Source organism: Hippichthys cyanospilos, chromosome 9 (assembly GCF_059441005.1).
Source record: "Hippichthys cyanospilos isolate Australia breed blue-spotted pipefish chromosome 9, RoL_Hcya_1.0, whole genome shotgun sequence".
Lineage (NCBI taxonomy): Eukaryota > Metazoa > Chordata > Actinopteri > Syngnathiformes > Syngnathidae > Hippichthys > Hippichthys cyanospilos.
In genome coordinates this window covers 20,242,182-20,257,730 of record NC_142377.1, presented here as the reverse complement: position 1 = coordinate 20,257,730, position 15,549 = coordinate 20,242,182, and the positions used below count along the sequence as shown (strand labels likewise).

The following is a 15,549-nucleotide window of genomic DNA, read 5'->3' as shown; positions in this document are numbered from 1 at the left end:
CATGTTCCCCTCCCGCCTCAGCGGGAGGCCGCTTTGCCACATGCTGTCACTTGTAAGCCGAGCCGTGATTGGTCAATATCTGAACCCTGGGCGGCGATGTCAAATTCAGTCCACAGTAAGCGGCAATATGGCAGCCACATGAGAAGGATTCAAAATGGGGAGATTTTGCTGCTTATTTCATATTCCACAAACATAATATTGATCAAGTTGACAAAAGTGGAGTTGCGAAGAACATATTATTGTGAAGGAATATTTTTTTACTTGACTTCCCTTTTAAGCTTCTCAGCCTTCACAGAGATTATGAATACAAAATTAATCAGCGTATAGTTAAGATAATACAAAATACTTACCATCTTATTTTATAGATGAAGAAGTGGTGGTATAAAAAAGTGTGCACTTAGTTTTAACTGATGGTAAGGAGGAAAGGAACAATAAGTACGTTGTCTTTCCCTGGCAAGCAGGTCTTATTACATCATCAATGAACACACCCCAACTTGCAGCGTGGGCCTAAATTCCGCTCTACTTGTCGCTCTTGTCATCGTTATCTGTAATAACAATCTTAACTTTGATAAAGTAAAAAGAATCATCAACAACCCTCAATGTTGACGTTGAATTGCGAGAGTGAGCAAACCTCATTGCTAACCAAAACAGAAGCACCTACCAATGTAGTTTAATAGTTTTTCAAATGAATTAAAATGTGATTTTTTTTATTTTTTTACTGTTCTTGAGTAAAATCTTGGCATTAAATCATTTTGCGATACCTTGCTCTTGATCTTTCAGAAAAAAAAAACTACCATACCGTATCTGACTCATCACTACAGGCATTTTTTTCTTAGTTGTTTGCAAGGATGTGGCGTTACCTTGAGCGGGATGTTTTGCTGCAGATGGTAGACCAAAGATGTACAACTAATACTTTGCAAAGTGAGCACATTTTTTATTTTCGCAATGAGATGTGAAGGAACATTTTAGAGTAAAACTATGTAAATGTTCATCTTTGGTTGTAACATTAGCAGGAAATGGAGCTGAGCTTCTTTTTTTTAACGCTTTATAAATGTAAATTTGTAAAATGATTTCCAAAGTTAAAGCTTTATTTTTGACAAGCCCTAACGCTAAGAGGTTTTGCACAACAACAGCTCAACAACATTAATAGGGTAAAGGGCAAGGTCATTCAATGGATGACCAACCTTGAGTGGCCTCTACGGACAATCCGGCTTCTTCAATAAACGCAATTATGAAACAGTAAGGCCAAATCAGAAATTCCAACCCTGAATTACTCGCATATTTTGAAGTCACAATGTGGCAAAAATCCAAATGAGCTTGCTCGGACACATTTTCAGAAAGATCCAACTATTAGTACACAAGTAATGAAAAAGTCCATTTTTCTTTGTTACTTGGCCTTCATTGTAACATTAGCACAGGCTACTACTTTCTTCATGTAGTGTACTGAACATAAATTCTTCCCATTTTTGTTTTTGTTTTTTTATTTTTGCGCAACAACAGCTCAATAAATGTAAGTGAGGTAAGGGGCAAGTTCATTGAGTGCATGCTAAACCTTCCGTGGCCTCACGGTGCAGCAGCAGCAGGGAAGTGAATTTACTCGATCCATAACAAGTTGCCCTGGGCCTTTTAACTTATTCCCTTTCCTTGTTGGCGCTTTTAATAGCGACATGTTTTCACAAATGACGTTGGCTCAAATGGGCTGGGCTGCCAGTGTTCTTCCACTGAGGGAAATATGCACCGAGTTGAAGATTGTGTGTGTATGGAGTATGTGTGTGTGTCTGACATTTGCCCATGTCAGTGAGAAAACCGCAAGGTTTTGTTTTTGTTTTTTTTTCCCATCATTTCAATGCTTCTGATTTCCCCTAAAGCAAATATACAGTATGAGCATCATTATCCAGAATCAAGTGTCTCAATTAAACCTATGACTCAATCGAGCTGCATGCTCACATAAAAACAATATTGTTGATTAAATGCCACGTCAAATGCAATCATTGAGGGCAAACCTGTCACTTGTAAAATAATTCACCTGTTAAATTTCTACTCAAAGCTTCAAAGTTGTCTTAACCCTTGTGCAGCATTTTGACAATTTTTGGGTCGTTTTTTTCCACGTCATGCTTGTAGTATTTTAGTTAAGGTATGGCACACTCCTGGTCGGATAAACTTTCCGTCTTCTGGGTGAAATTTCAGTTTTCTAGTGTATTCTTTCAACACTTTCCATTTGATATGAAATGCCTTTGATTTAAAGCTCAAAACATCAGAAAACTACCGCACAAACTAGGTTAATGTGTCATAGTTGCAAACTTTTCATCTTTAACAATGACATTATGTGAGTTTCTGGTTGGGCTACACTCTACAGGACATATCAGATTTTGGAGACTGGTTTCAAGCATGTTTTGTTGAGTCTTGGCTGTTGGCCATGTGAGCAAAATGTTTCCGACTCTCGCTCTGCGTTTCTTTTTCTTTTAAAGGGCAAGATGGGACAAAATGTTCTTTACAGTATGTTCTATGCGACCTCAATAGTCCAAAGACATTATGATTAATATTGTGGCTGTGTAATTAGAATTAAGCAGCAAAATTCACTGGGTTCTATCCTTTTTTAGGGGGCGGGCATTTTGTCATTTGCTGGCACCTGGAAATGACGTTAGTTGCTCAGGGCTCAGGTAACCACCAATCACGATGTTGCTGCGGAAGTCATATTCCACTAATGCAATATTAACCAGAATCCAATTTTTAGACTAGCAGGGTCATATAGATAGATTATCCCAAAGAAAAATGGACTTGAGTTTTCCTTAGGAGGAGCAAACGCTTGCGGTCTTCTCACACAAGCTACAGCACAGACTGCTGCGTGAGGCCGGCTTGATTTAGAATTTACAAAAAAAAAAAAAAAAAAAATCAGCCTTGATTTCCGATCATGGATTGGGACAACTCCTATAACTAAGGCACTGCAGCTACAAAGAGCTTCTTTGGAAAACCTCTGCCATAGGTTCCCTTACTAGTTGCTGCTCTCTGGTGGCTAAAGGGCTCCGATAAACAACTAATATTGATACACATCAAGCACTCCGATGGAAACCCCGTAGACGCTGCAATTTTGCACAAGCCAAGGCATGCAAACGGCTGAATAAGAAATAATGCAAATAATCGCTCTGTGGACTTTGGCTAATGATGTCAGCCATTTTGAAATCTTCCCTTTCCTTTTATCTTGCTTGTCCTTTTATTTTTCAGCAAATATTGCCACCCTCGGTCCCCAGGGGTTCTAGAAACGCCCCCGCCGGGCGCGACTTGTACCTTTAATGCCGAGGCGGTGAATTCCCAGAATGAAGCCCGCACCGGGGGCTGTCCGGCTGGGCGGAGTCAAAGCGCAGGCAAGCTGATTCCTGGAAAGCGCGTAGAGCGAAGCCAGCGCTCGATTCCCGGGAGCGCGCGCCGCTTCAGCGAACGCAGCAGCCGGCGGGCGGCCATAGAGAACAAGAGGAGGGGCGCGCACGCAGTCACTCACACATCGTAACAAAATCACCTAACCGAAGTACGGTGGGAGTTTTCGCCACGAAGAGTCCAGTTTCGGTCCCTGCGCTTGTTTGATTTTTTTTTATTTTATTTTTTTTAAAGGAGCGTGAAGGCGAGCGTGTCACGATCGAGACCGCGCACGGATCCCGGAGTCGGTGACGTCAGAGCTGCCGGTGCCGAGAGGCGTTCTCAGAATAGACTTCTAGGAAATAGTCAATTTTAAAAAAGCCAAGCCTTTTCGCTGCGTCCCCTTCACACTTTGGAAGCTCCAGATTCTGGCGACAACACACTCCGCAAAACGACGACGCTAAACCCAAGTGTTCTTTTATAAGGCGCCACCTCAATAAACATCGTTTATTTCCGCGATCAGCAGGGCAACGTTCGTTTACCGTCACTGGCTGATAACCTTCACTTGTTTGTTTTTTTAAAAAATATATTTCAAACAAGCTTTTTTGACGTCCAATTCGCCTTGCGTTGTCGTCTGGTTTTTCAACAAAAAGGGGGAGATACGACTGGAATTAAAGTGTGGCTTGAAGAAGTAGTATGATTCTCTGTGTGCCAGGGTGAGTACATCATTATCTTTGTTTGCTTTTATGTCAACAACAGACCTGCGTGCAAAACCATGATATAACATATGTACAATAACAATCTTCAATACATATACCGCACACAATTGAATATAAAGTAATCTTGTTATTTATACAACAATGCGTTAATGTGCGTGCGTTCTAAGAAATCGCCGTGTTCAATTGCGTTCCAAACGAGCAGTTTTCTCATTTAATAAACACGGCTAGAATGATACTCATAGTAAATGCACAGTTTATTTTCATTTAAAAGTAAAACTTTAAATGTGTTTCGTAATAAACACTGCACAAAACAGACTAACTGGTTGCACGCGTTTTCCCTTGTGAATATCAACAATAGTCTCGGTATAGTTTTAAATTTCTTCTCCAAGGTAAGCGCGCGTCATAATAAATAACTGAGATCACTAGTCTTTCTAGTTATTATCTTTATTCTGTTTTATATTTGCATCATGGATTCGCTCATATATTTTAAGTAAAATCTACAAATGGCCCCACTGGATCCAAACAAGGCGTAACCTCTGGGTAAAATTAACAGAAGTAGGCCATTTGTTTACGGCTTAAAAATGGAATACACATGACTTGGGCTGTTAGATGAGGGTTATCCTGTATGCATGTATTTATTTTTTTAATTAAAGTGTATTTAAAAAAAAAAACTCACAACAACGTAAGTTTTACACGGTGCTGGTTCGTCAGCGTAAACAGCTGTGCACTTTTACCGCGTTTGTTAAACACTTCTAAACCCATGTGGAAGTTCAAAATTTTAAGACGTTTCGGTTGTTTTGATCAAAAAGCGACTGTGAAAATGTCTTGTGTGTTTGTAAATGGCATTTGATCAGATATAGTTTCATCCCGACTAGTTTGACCTATTGAGACATGTTAAAAGCCTTACAAAACTACCATGACTGGTGAGAAAGTAACTTTTGTTGTTTATAGTTTAAAACGATATCAGTTTTTAAATTCCCTACTTTTATGAAGTTTGGGGCCACGTTAAAAGCCAAACCAAAATACTACGTCAAAACCTGAAGGAAACTATACGTTTGTTGTTTATATCATTTTAATTGATATTTCCAGTTACATGATTTTTTTTTCCTCAGTATATTAATTCAGTTTTTTTTCCGGCAGTGTAAAAGAAGCCTTAAATGAAGTTAATAATGTTGATGTCTGGGAGTAAACGCTGCTGTGAACATTTCTTGTGTTTGTTCTCTCCTCATTATGATTCAGTATACGGCCATTTTAAAACATGAGCACCAGATTATAAATGGATTCCAGGGAGTTAGCTCTGATGCAAACGTGTTGCGTTTGCAAACTGCTATTATCACTATTAGCCTCATTGTGACAAAGTTGAACTACACATTAAGTTGACCTCTGGCGGTGACCCATTTGTTGTGTTTGTCGGTAGCATTTACACTCATGTCATCACAGTGGCTGCAGTGAAAATCCAGACAATACATTAAGTCTTTGTTTGGTCACCACTTAAACCTGATTATCATGTCATTTTCAGTCCCCGAGGTCTTTTGCCCACTGCTCCAACGACTGAGGCCCCCCGGAGGGGCATGCGGGCAGGGACGGTAGCGCCTACGCCTTGCCTTCAGAGCAGCCCGCCACTATGGGATCCCACCAAGGATCTGCAGTCCATCGCAAGCAACTTTTGCTACCTGGAAACATCAGGTGCAGTATACACAAAACTTTCAAAGTCTCATTTAAAAAATGCATGGAATGGAGAAGGGCGTCTGCATAGGAATACTGTTACTTATTTTTTTTTTTATTGCTGGGAGTAACAGTTGGTCCTACACGAGCCGTATACAGTGTACGCGGACATAAGAAATAGGCTTTGTACGATCATGATTTTGGAGGTGATCACAAAGTTTAAAAAAGAAAAAAAAAACAATACCTGATAACCGATCCGATGAGAAGGTGGACCAATCGATCCGATCTATTTCAAAAACTCGTTTAAAGTCGTCAGTCTGCGACTGAATGGAACTGGACCAGCCAACAAACCTAAAGTTAGGAAAAAAAAAAAAAACAAGTAGTAGTGAAACCTTCATTTATGAACAATAGTTCTACACAATGTCCTGGAGCGAGCCTGGCCATGTTTCAAGATATCGATAATCCTGATACTTGTATCGGCTGCTCTCTTGGAGCAGTTTAATGGAGGTCTTTTTACATGCATGAAATTACGACCAATCGTTATTAGGTATAAGTAACCCCTATTAGCCATACATAAAATGGCAGTGGAGACCGTCTGCCCCAAACCTGAAACCAACAGTTGGAGACGGTCCCTCCCTAAATCCTAACTTCAATCAATAGTAACCATATCATGTTTTAAGCCATCTTTAGTCACGATTCACCTTTAGTTGCTCATCCACGCCAATATCCAGTCACTTATCCCACAATGCATAGCCACAAAAATTTGCACCGTTACACTTATACCGTTGGGTATTGCTATCACGGAATTCTTTCTGAGTGTCGGAAGAACATTTCCAAGGAATAAACAAGAAATGTAGAACATGTGGTGCATGTCGCGTGATGTATTCCTAGGCTGGGGCCTGTTCATAACTGGAAATTGTTGTGACCGTCGAAACTAAGGCCTCTTTGTTTTACCTATTGCAAAAACTCTATCTCCAGGCCTTGGATTTGAGCGCTGCTATTTAGAAGTCTCACATGAGAATAATTTCATTTTTTCAGGCATATTTTTCTCTATAAATTTTCATTTGAGAGCTTAGAAGGTCTCCATGTGCTTTGACTTGTTTTGACAAAGACTGACAAGAGGTGTACTAACGTGGCGTTCTCCGTGCAGGGTGGTACTGGGGAGCGATAAGTGCGGCCCAGGCGCACGGTGCACTTCAAGAGGCCTCCGAAGGGGCTTTTCTGGTTCGGGACAGCAGCCACCCTCTGTACATGCTCACCCTCTCGGTCAAAACCGCCCGCGGTCCCACCAGCATACGGATCCAGTATAGCTGCACTCGCTTCTTGTTGGACTGCAGCTCGCCGGCCCGACCCAGCCTGTCATCCTTCCCCAACGTTCCCAGCCTGGTCCAGCACTACATGGGACCGGAGAGGAGAGCGGGAGACGAGGACGGGGGCGCGGCGGCCAAGGAGGCGGCTTCCAAAGTGACAATCCAAGAGGCGTCGGCGTCAGTGGTGCTAAAATTAAAGCGGCCCGTGTATAAGCCGCAGAGCCTCCCCTCCCTGCAGCACCTCACCCGCCTCGTCATCAACCGGCATTCGGAGCAACATGAGCAGCTACCGCTGCCTAGGCCTCTGCTACGTTTCTTACAGGAATACCCCTTCAAGGTATGAGGCTTATCTTGACTGCCGAGAAGGACAAACACGCAAACAGGTCCTTTTTTTTCCCCCCTTACACGGAAATGACAATTTGCTGCTGCGGAACTTTGGACACAGGGTCATTATTATTATTATTTTTTTAAACATGTATACATTCAGTTCATATCAGCACGCGCAAGTGCGTGCATGTGCGCATGTGTGTGTGTGTATCACATTTGGAATGGGTGGCATGATTTGTATATACAGTGATTCCATTTACACACTTTTGCCGTTTTATTTTTCTCAGTAAAATCCTTTTTCTACCTTTTACATGTGTAACGTGTCATTGTTTTTAACCTTGATCAACCGGTCGAGTGTTTGGATCTTCGATCCTGGTCCTACGGCCGGTTTCCTGGATGTTTTGTATGTCTCCCGGCTCCAACGCACTTGATTCAAATGATCAGTCAATCAGCAAGAACTGCAGAAGCTGGTTAATGATTCTGAGCATTTGAATTAGGTGTCTTGAAGTACCAGGTACCACAAGTACCAGGAATGAAGACCCCTGCTTAAGAATATAGAAATTCTGAAAACTGAAGAAATACAATTTTTTAAACTCTTTTAAAGAACTTATAATTTCATATTTAAAAAGTATATACTCGGCAAAACGAAACAAAAAAAAACAAGTGACCGCTGCTCAAGCATATGCAGAGAATTTTTTTTAAGTATGTTTGATTTATTTTTTGGGGAATGGTTTGTCTTTAAAAACTTACATGTAAAAAAAAAATCTATAGTTTTTCTCTTCCTATATTCAAGCAAAGTGTTATTGTTAAAACTGTGCAAATGGTACACTGGCCTGCAATAACATGATTTTCTTCTGACAAATTATTTCATGGTTTGTTTTTGATGAGCCTATCACTCTATCGTACTTAAAAATTGTAGTTATGATGAAGTATTTTTAGGTGGAACTTGGTATATAAAACTTTGAAAAGTACTAATGTATGCATTTGCACAAAATGGCAAAAACTTTAATTTGTTTGCTATTATTGAAGCATAATTGGCCTTGAATTTGGTGGCATAAATAAATATAGCCGGAGGGGTTGCAGATTTTTTTTTAACAACGCTGTATACATACATGATTTGTGGGTTCGGTATTTTGGGGGTTTTTGCAACATTTTTTTAATAATTGCAAAAGCGAAAAACATAGCGCATATAGTTGTGCGACTATGTTTACATTCCCTTGCAAAATTGGTAAAATATTGCCAATTGTTTGAAAGATATGCCTAATGACTGAACAGAGACCAGGTCATCATTTTCTTTACTGCAATTTTTTTAATGAATGTGTTGCTCAGACGCACATTACAGTTGAATTTGAATTCCATTAAAAATAAAATGTGTTTTTCTTTATCACTTGTACAAACTCTGCAAAAATATGTAGAAGTATGAGCACAACCGTATATACTTTATTGTTGAAAACCTTGGGTCATTTGGATATGCCATTATTGTTTTTATATTTTTTAGAAGGCCTTTTTCCCCAATGATGATAACATTGAGAAATGAAGCGCAGACTTTGTTAAGGTTTTTTAAAAAAGCTTTTTTCTATCAAAAATGAGGACATTTCTGTGACTCTCAAACTTCTGAACGAAAGTATATACATCCGCAATGGTCTGGTTTCATCTGAAACAGTCTGGTTGGTTCGATCGGCTATGTATGTAGAAACTTTAGGTTCCTCAGTCCTATATATTAAAGCTTTTACCTTCAAAAAATAAATACCGTACTTCATACATTCACACGTTGACGAGGGCTGTCGCGGCACTCGTTCCTTCTCCCGAGGAGGTGCTCCTTTGTTTGTGTTAAGATGGATTACACTGAAACTACTCGCCCGATTTCCCCGAAATGTTTGGCAAATCTCAAACCTTGCCCGTTTGAAACTCGGTGACACGTTCAGTCACACGCGGACGACGGTGACAATTTTGGCGTTGCTCCAAACGAGGATCGTGTTGGCCTCCCCTAAGGGAAATTTTCGAGCCTTTTGATCGGCTCGGGAGTAAAAAGAGATTGTGCGGCCTTTGAGCTTGGAGTGTGCGGGAGATTGCACGAGGCAGTAAAGGCCACATTGTGCGTGCATATGTGTGTGCGTCTGCATCTGAGTCAGCGAGTGGACGGGCAAAGGGGAGGACCGTTCATCAGGCGATTCACAGAACTACAAAATGCTTCCAGGGAGGAGGGTACGATTCTGAGAGAGAGGCTTCTAAGAAAAGCCTTGGTAATTACCTTCAGCTTTGAGCCGCTTTTGTGCCATCGCACACACATTTTTCTGTGTTACCGTGGCACGGGACGTACACGGATTCAAAAGGGCGGCGGCGGGTCGATTCATACGATTCCCGCTGCAAAAAATATGAGAGAACTTTGATTAAAGCTGGTGCGTGTTCGGCGGCTCAGGAGTGGAAGGGGGAGGGGAAGTCGGGCAGCGGGGGGGGGGGGGGGGGGGGGGGGGGGGCGATGGCGACCTGGCCTAAAGCCAACATAGGATCTCACTTTGTCAACTCAGGTGCAGCTTGTGGCCGTTTGAGCGGTCCTTCCGAAGGATGCAAAACCTAGGCCTGTCGAAACACCGACAAATCAGTGTCATCCTTTCCGAATTTGGACATCGGATATGAAGGCAGCGCGGAGGATTACATGCACTTCGTGTCTAATTTGGAAATTAAGATTGTCCCCGCAGTGGGAATCTAATAGACAGTCATGGGCCTAGTCTATCAAATTTGCGGACGGACCTGCAGGTGATGTCGTGACGCGTCTCTGCCAATACCAAACGCAGCCACTCCGTGTTGACCTCCACCCAGTGGCCAATAAGCTGGGGGTGTCTGGGGTCCACCTCCAAGTAAACGCAGCTGTTGTTTATGCAGAAAAAGAGCATGGGATTGATTTAAATACAATTACAATAGCACAAGATTATCACAAGCAGCTTTTGTGTCGAGAGTACCAGCACATGTCTTATTAAGCGTGCTTAGGGGCAACACCGTGCACGGGTTGTTAGGGGGAGAAATTGCGTTCGGGCATTACCCGTCATCTGACAGAATCTGTGGAGCCAGAGTCAAAATTTGGCGGATCACTTTCAAGCCGTCCTTTCCCCCGTCCAAGGCGGCGTGGTCCTCAAACCTGCCAACATGTATAATTGCGCATAGTTGACATTTCTTTCAATGGACATTTAAAGCTTCTTCAAAATATATTTTTGTGAGCTACGCAGAACTGTGCAAATGTCCTGAGCCCCCACTAGATTAGCAAAGGTGGAAAACAATCTGGTAAATTTATGGACAGCTTTCTGTAAATATCCATGGAATCAAAAAAACAAACAAACGATGAACCCGAAACATGTAAATGATTTCCCACAATAATTAAATGAGGCATAAAAAAACAACTGCACTTGGATAAAATCTGGTTGTTTTAGTCAGAATTATACCTAAATGTAAGCGTTAATTTGTTAATTACTGATTGTGTACGTATTACCATGAATTCTCATTCATGCCTATGAAGTTTCCAATTTGACAAATTCCTGAATTTTTGCATCGCCACAAGTTACATGATGAAATAAAAAAAACTTCTAGGGGAAATAACCTTTGTTTTTTATCATGTATGTAGTAGCAATGTTCATATCTGACATCCAAACAATTGAAGTAGGATGAACGCTTTTCGCATGAGTACACAGAAACAACAAGGCCAATCCTAACACAAAAAAAAGGGGGGCATGGGACATTGAAAAAAATATTTCAATTTGGACAAAAGGTAGAACCATTTAGGTTACTATTGCAACAAAGTAACATGTCGATCTTCTGCAATCATAACAGCGCCCCCTGTCTGTTAAAAAAATCTGTCATTACTGCATTTTTTTACATCCCACGCCATGAATGATTTTTATTGTTGTTGATGTTCGTTTTCATTTTTCACAATGCATTTTTGAGTAAAAAGGCTGTCCGGTTGAAGAAATTGAGCTGAGCCAAAAGTGCTAGTATGTTGTTCAAGCTAAAGATAAGCAGACTAACTTACTACAATTTAGTTATCAAGAAAGCACTGAGTCCAGGGCAGCTCATTGAGCAGTGGTTAGCACAGCAGCCTCACACTTCAGGGACCGGAGTTCAAATCCAACTCGCTCGGGCTACCATATCGCACACCTTGTAGCTAAATCAGAGAAAGGTCAAGATTTGTATAATAAAATGATATACTGTTGTCATTTTTGCCTACCCTGAAAAGCCTGTTCAAATTTGAGCGCTAACTCAGGCTTTTTTTTTTAAAGGATCATTTGGGGCTATTACTCTATTTCAACATTAGTTATATCATAATTGTTTCTTTTTAGATGGTGTCAAAAGTCAACATTGACTTTTACCAAGGAAGTTTCACTTCCCATTGCAATATAAATTGTCCATACATCATCAAAATACTTCCTGTTTCTCAAAGGTTTTTACACAATATTATCAAGTTCCCTTTTTTTGTTACCTCAAAATTTCTGGTTCCAGTGAAGGCAAATCTTCTGAGAAAAGATAGGGAGGGTTGCTGACCAACGCAGTGACATTGGTGCACAGCTTCAACACCGACTCTGCATCTGACAAAAAGCATTTACAGCGTAAACAATTGCATATGCTTTTTTTTCCACAATGTCGTGATCAGCAATCAGCTACCTTTTGTGACATCTGCGTGGTAAACCTCTAATCGGTCTTGAAGTCCTAACCTGTCAAAATAAGTTTGGAATGAAATGCTAACAACACATACACACATTAACATTTTAATGGCAATAATTAAAGTTACCTTGATGCATTTTCCCTTGTCAATTCCACGGCCTCCGCACTTTGATCCAATGCAATGGCTCTGAGCTACCATGGAATTATTAAAACAATTATTGTTTATCATGTAAGAATATAAGTTGTAGTAATAGTTTCATATCGTTACCAAATTTATATTGGTTTGTTTATTTTCTTTCAAACTATCATTGAGCTACGCTGCAGGAAAAGTAAATACATATTTTAGTCATAGCAATGGCCATCCATCCACTTGCTATTGCTGCTTATCCTCACTAGGGTTGCTGGTTTGTTGATGTGTATCCCAGCTGTCAACGCCGGGGAGTAGGCGGGAGACACCCTAAACTGCTTGCCAGCCAATTACAGGGCACACAGGGACGAATAACCATTCAAGCACCCAATCACATCTAAGGTCAATTTAGTGTGTCCAATACACCAACCACCTTGATTTTGGAGAGTGGAAGCTTGGGTGCTCGGAGATAGCCCACACAGGCTTGGGGAGAACATACAAACTCCATACAGGGAGGCTGGAGCGAGCTGGAATTGAACTCGGGACTCCGAACTGCGAGGCGGACGTGCTAACCCCTCGTCTAAGCAATGGCCAGAATAATCATTATTCTGGCTAATAGGTCACTTGCATGCAGCATTAGTTGGAAATGATGCCATGATATTGGGGGGCAAAAAATAAAACAGCCATGTAATGATGTGATCATTATCTAAGGAATGTTGTTAAATGTCATTCCATAATTAGAAACAGCTATCAGATCTCATGAAAATGCAGTACAGTTCTACATAATTACTGTGGTGGCCACAGACAAGCAATGACTGTGAAGCCAGTGTTTTTTTTTTATTTTTAATCTGAAAAACATGTGCTTCTGTTTGAAGACAAGAATATGTCAAATAAAAGTATAATATATGCACTTTTTTTTGGCACTAATGAAAATAACAGAAAAGCAAGTGTGTGATGCTTGGGTCTTTATGAAAGGGTTCATCTTGCACAAACTCCAATTCTTAGCTAAGTTGTTACGACAAAAGTAAAATTCGTAATGAAGTGCTGTCTCCACAAGTGAAAAGACAATCATGCATCTGACTCTTGGCTGCTCGAGAACAAGCTTGCCTTGCCTCATTGCCCCAGTTCTACCTGCAGTCATTCATTGAAGTTTGTATTGACTGTATTCATTGACTTTGTATTGGACCTTCAGTAGATAGAGGCGTGCTAGAAAGCGCGCTAGAAGGCTAGAAAGCGTGCTAGAAGGCGTGCTACCTAAAAGTTAAGGTAGATATGGCTCACAATCAATGAATGAGTGAAATGCTGACCTGGGGCAGATTCTTCAGCAGGCTAAGAGAAATGGCGCCTGAGCCGCATCCCACTTCCAGAAGAGTAAGTGAGCCGCTCTTCCTCTGCAGGTCAGTGAGAACCAATTCTACTAGCTCCTGCACAAATACACACCGCAAAAAATCACTTGATATATTGTACTGCACCGTAAGTGTCGAATGACAAAAGATTTTTTTTTTTTAGATGACTATCATTTGTGTATTAAAAGTCGAGTCAGTCAATGACAAATCCATCAATCTCAATGGATGGCAATTTTACCACTTTTTGTCAAATGAAAATGGCATCACAATTGCTCGCGGCTCAGGTGATGACCAGTCGCGGTTCAGCTCGCAAATATCGGGACCAAATTCAGAAAACACGTGAGCCGTGATTGGTCACTACCTGAGCGCTATGCAACGGCGATGTCATTTATATTCGACAGCAAATGGCAAAATGGCAAACCCTGCGATGATTAAAAACTGATGTTTTTTGCTGCTTAATTCATATTCCACAAACACAATATTAGTCAGAATGTTGTGTTTAGACCAGCGGTGACAAATAGTACATATTTTGTAAAGAAAATTCTGAACTTTACTTCCCCTTAAAGTTAGGTGATAGTAGCAGACGGGTGCGTCGAAAGTCCTTTGTAAATTGGCCCCTTGATGATGGGGTGCCAAAAATGTGGTGAGCTCCAAGTCAACTTCAGACATTCAGAGGTGAGAGTAATAAAGTTGCCAAACAAAAACTAAGTCAACTCATTAGAGGACTAATTTAAGTAGATGTATTGTATATGTACATGTTGTCGTGAAGGCTAATTTTAGTTGTGATGACTTTGCGAGAGCGCTCTCAAACCTCGGTTTCAGGTCGTGGGATGAAAACGGGAGGCCTCATCTTCAGCGTCACATCTCTGAAGTCCCACTCCTCGATTACATACTGCACAGGCATCCTGAAACGCTCCCACACGTTACTGTAAAATCCATGTGAACGGATATAAAAAGACATCGGACGTGTATATAGACTTCAAACCTAGATAGGCGTTTTTTGCAGAGCTTCCATATTTGCTGTGATTCCTCGTCGGTGAGTAATGTAGACAACTTCTCCCGCTCAACACCTTGCATCTGACAGTTACACACACGAGTGAATCACCTATGGTTAGCAAATGGACCATTCGAGAGCACATTCCTTAACTTACAGTTTTAGCCCCGAGTACATGGGCAATGATGTACTGGCTGGAGAGGTCAGGTTCAGTCACGCCGTTCGCCTCAAAGCATTTCCTCCAAATATCCGCTGCTTGATGTGCATTTATCCTGCCTGAGGGTGACGCCTGAGAACTGCATGGACGCACTGCACAAGGGCCCCAAAGTTCCTAAAAACATGACAATTAGTAATATTTCATTTGTGCAAAATGATGATGTTTGAATGTACAGTATCGTGACAAAAACTGTCAAAATAATCACAAATGATATGATTTAAAGTATATTTTTCAGAAGATTGGATATAATATACAATATGCATACAGGGTAAGCCAAACACAGGCTCACCCTGTAAGTAGAAAAACTCACTAGGTCAATACACACACATTAAACGAAAAAGGTGGCCTTGAAACGCTAATGCTGACTTTGAATCAACGATTTGAAACCCTAACTACTAACATTATCCGGGGTTAGAAAACCTAGTTATAAACTTCATTTTGAAACCATAACCGTTCATAAAACGCTATTTTTAGAGCCTCAATCCTGGCTTGATACTACGATGATTTACAAGGCATTAAGGCACTTTAAACAGTTGCAAATTAAACTATGTTGAACAAATGTTATGAAAGAACTGCTTCAACCATACTGCTATGCCCTACTCACTATTTCAAATGGTCATTTTCAAAATGAACACTTACTTTCAACCCCGCACTTCTGCAAATTAAACTAATGTATCCTCTGCTCACCGACTCCCTCCACATACTTGATATCACCGAAGGTCTTTTTTAATTAAATGAAAGACATCTAGTAAAATCAAATAATTTTCTTTTGCTGTTTAACGCGGCGTTTATTGAACATTTTTGTTGGCATAAAGCAATGTTGTCGCAGGATGTAGCGCAGTA

General features: G+C 40.9%; 2 protein-coding genes and 1 long non-coding RNA gene across 6 annotated transcripts in view; 1 reads left to right on the top strand and 2 right to left on the bottom strand.

The window, feature by feature from the left end:
- The window catches only part of LOC148419385 (uncharacterized), a 12,818-nt gene extending 9,030 nt beyond the window's left edge, over positions 1–3,788 (bottom strand). The window contains exon 1 of one of the 2 annotated variants that reach the window (XR_015866523.1): positions 3,286–3,788. This is a non-coding gene — a long non-coding RNA (uncharacterized LOC148419385). The remainder of the gene's footprint in view (positions 1–3,285) is intronic. The other variant, XR_015866522.1, reaches the window with a different exon arrangement.
- cisha (cytokine inducible SH2-containing protein a) lies at positions 3,368–7,680 on the top strand. Of its 2 annotated transcripts, XM_088422523.1 has the most exons (4): positions 3,368–3,523; positions 3,607–4,067; positions 5,590–5,756; positions 6,886–7,680. In XM_088422523.1, exons 2-4 carry the CDS (start codon positions 4,048–4,050, stop codon positions 7,386–7,388), a joined length of 690 nt encoding a protein of 229 aa, XP_088278649.1. In that variant the 5' UTR covers positions 3,368–3,523; positions 3,607–4,047; the 3' UTR covers positions 7,389–7,680. The 2 variants fall into 2 exon arrangements, with proteins under 2 accessions (XP_088278649.1, XP_088278648.1); XM_088422522.1 differs by having other exon boundaries at positions 3,390–4,067.
- hemk1 (HemK methyltransferase family member 1) lies at positions 4,424–15,549 on the bottom strand. 2 transcript variants are annotated; one of them, XR_015866521.1, is made up of 14 exons: positions 15,346–15,549; positions 14,647–14,820; positions 14,481–14,572; positions 14,307–14,400; positions 13,457–13,573; positions 12,150–12,214; positions 12,023–12,072; positions 11,841–11,946; positions 10,413–10,508; positions 10,124–10,240; positions 9,888–9,952; positions 9,624–9,736; positions 5,980–6,086; positions 4,424–5,743 (listed from the first exon to the last, which is right to left on the bottom strand). XR_015866521.1 is itself a non-coding variant. In XM_088422520.1 (12 exons), the coding sequence occupies exons 1-11, from the start codon at positions 15,406–15,408 to the stop codon at positions 9,892–9,894; spliced, it is 1,035 nt and encodes a 344-aa protein (XP_088278646.1). In that variant the 5' UTR covers positions 15,409–15,549; the 3' UTR covers positions 8,662–9,736; positions 9,888–9,891. The 2 variants fall into 2 exon arrangements, 1 of the variants encoding a protein (XP_088278646.1); XM_088422520.1 differs by lacking the exons at positions 4,424–5,743; positions 5,980–6,086 and having other exon boundaries at positions 8,662–9,736.

Bases quoted from the DNA above. Each gene is read 5' to 3' on its own strand.
- cisha (XM_088422523.1), top strand. From the start codon at position 4,048: ATGATTCTCTGTGTGCCAGG. The intron at 4,068-5,589 runs GTGAGTACATCA...TGTCATTTTCAG, and splicing joins ATGATTCTCTGTGTGCCAGG to TCCCCGAGGTCTTTTGCCCA. The intron at 5,757-6,885 runs GTGCAGTATACA...TTCTCCGTGCAG, and splicing joins TTGCTACCTGGAAACATCAG to GGTGGTACTGGGGAGCGATA.
- hemk1 (XM_088422520.1), bottom strand. From the start codon at position 15,408: ATGTGGAGGGAGTCGGTGAGCAGAGGATACATTAGTTTAATTTGCAGA. The intron at 14,821-15,345 runs GTAAGTGTTCAT...TCATGTTTTTAG, and splicing joins GCAGAAGTGCGGGGTTGAAA to GAACTTTGGGGCCCTTGTGC. The intron at 14,401-14,480 runs GTTTGAAGTCTA...GGAGCGTTTCAG, and splicing joins TGCAAAAAACGCCTATCTAG to GATGCCTGTGCAGTATGTAA.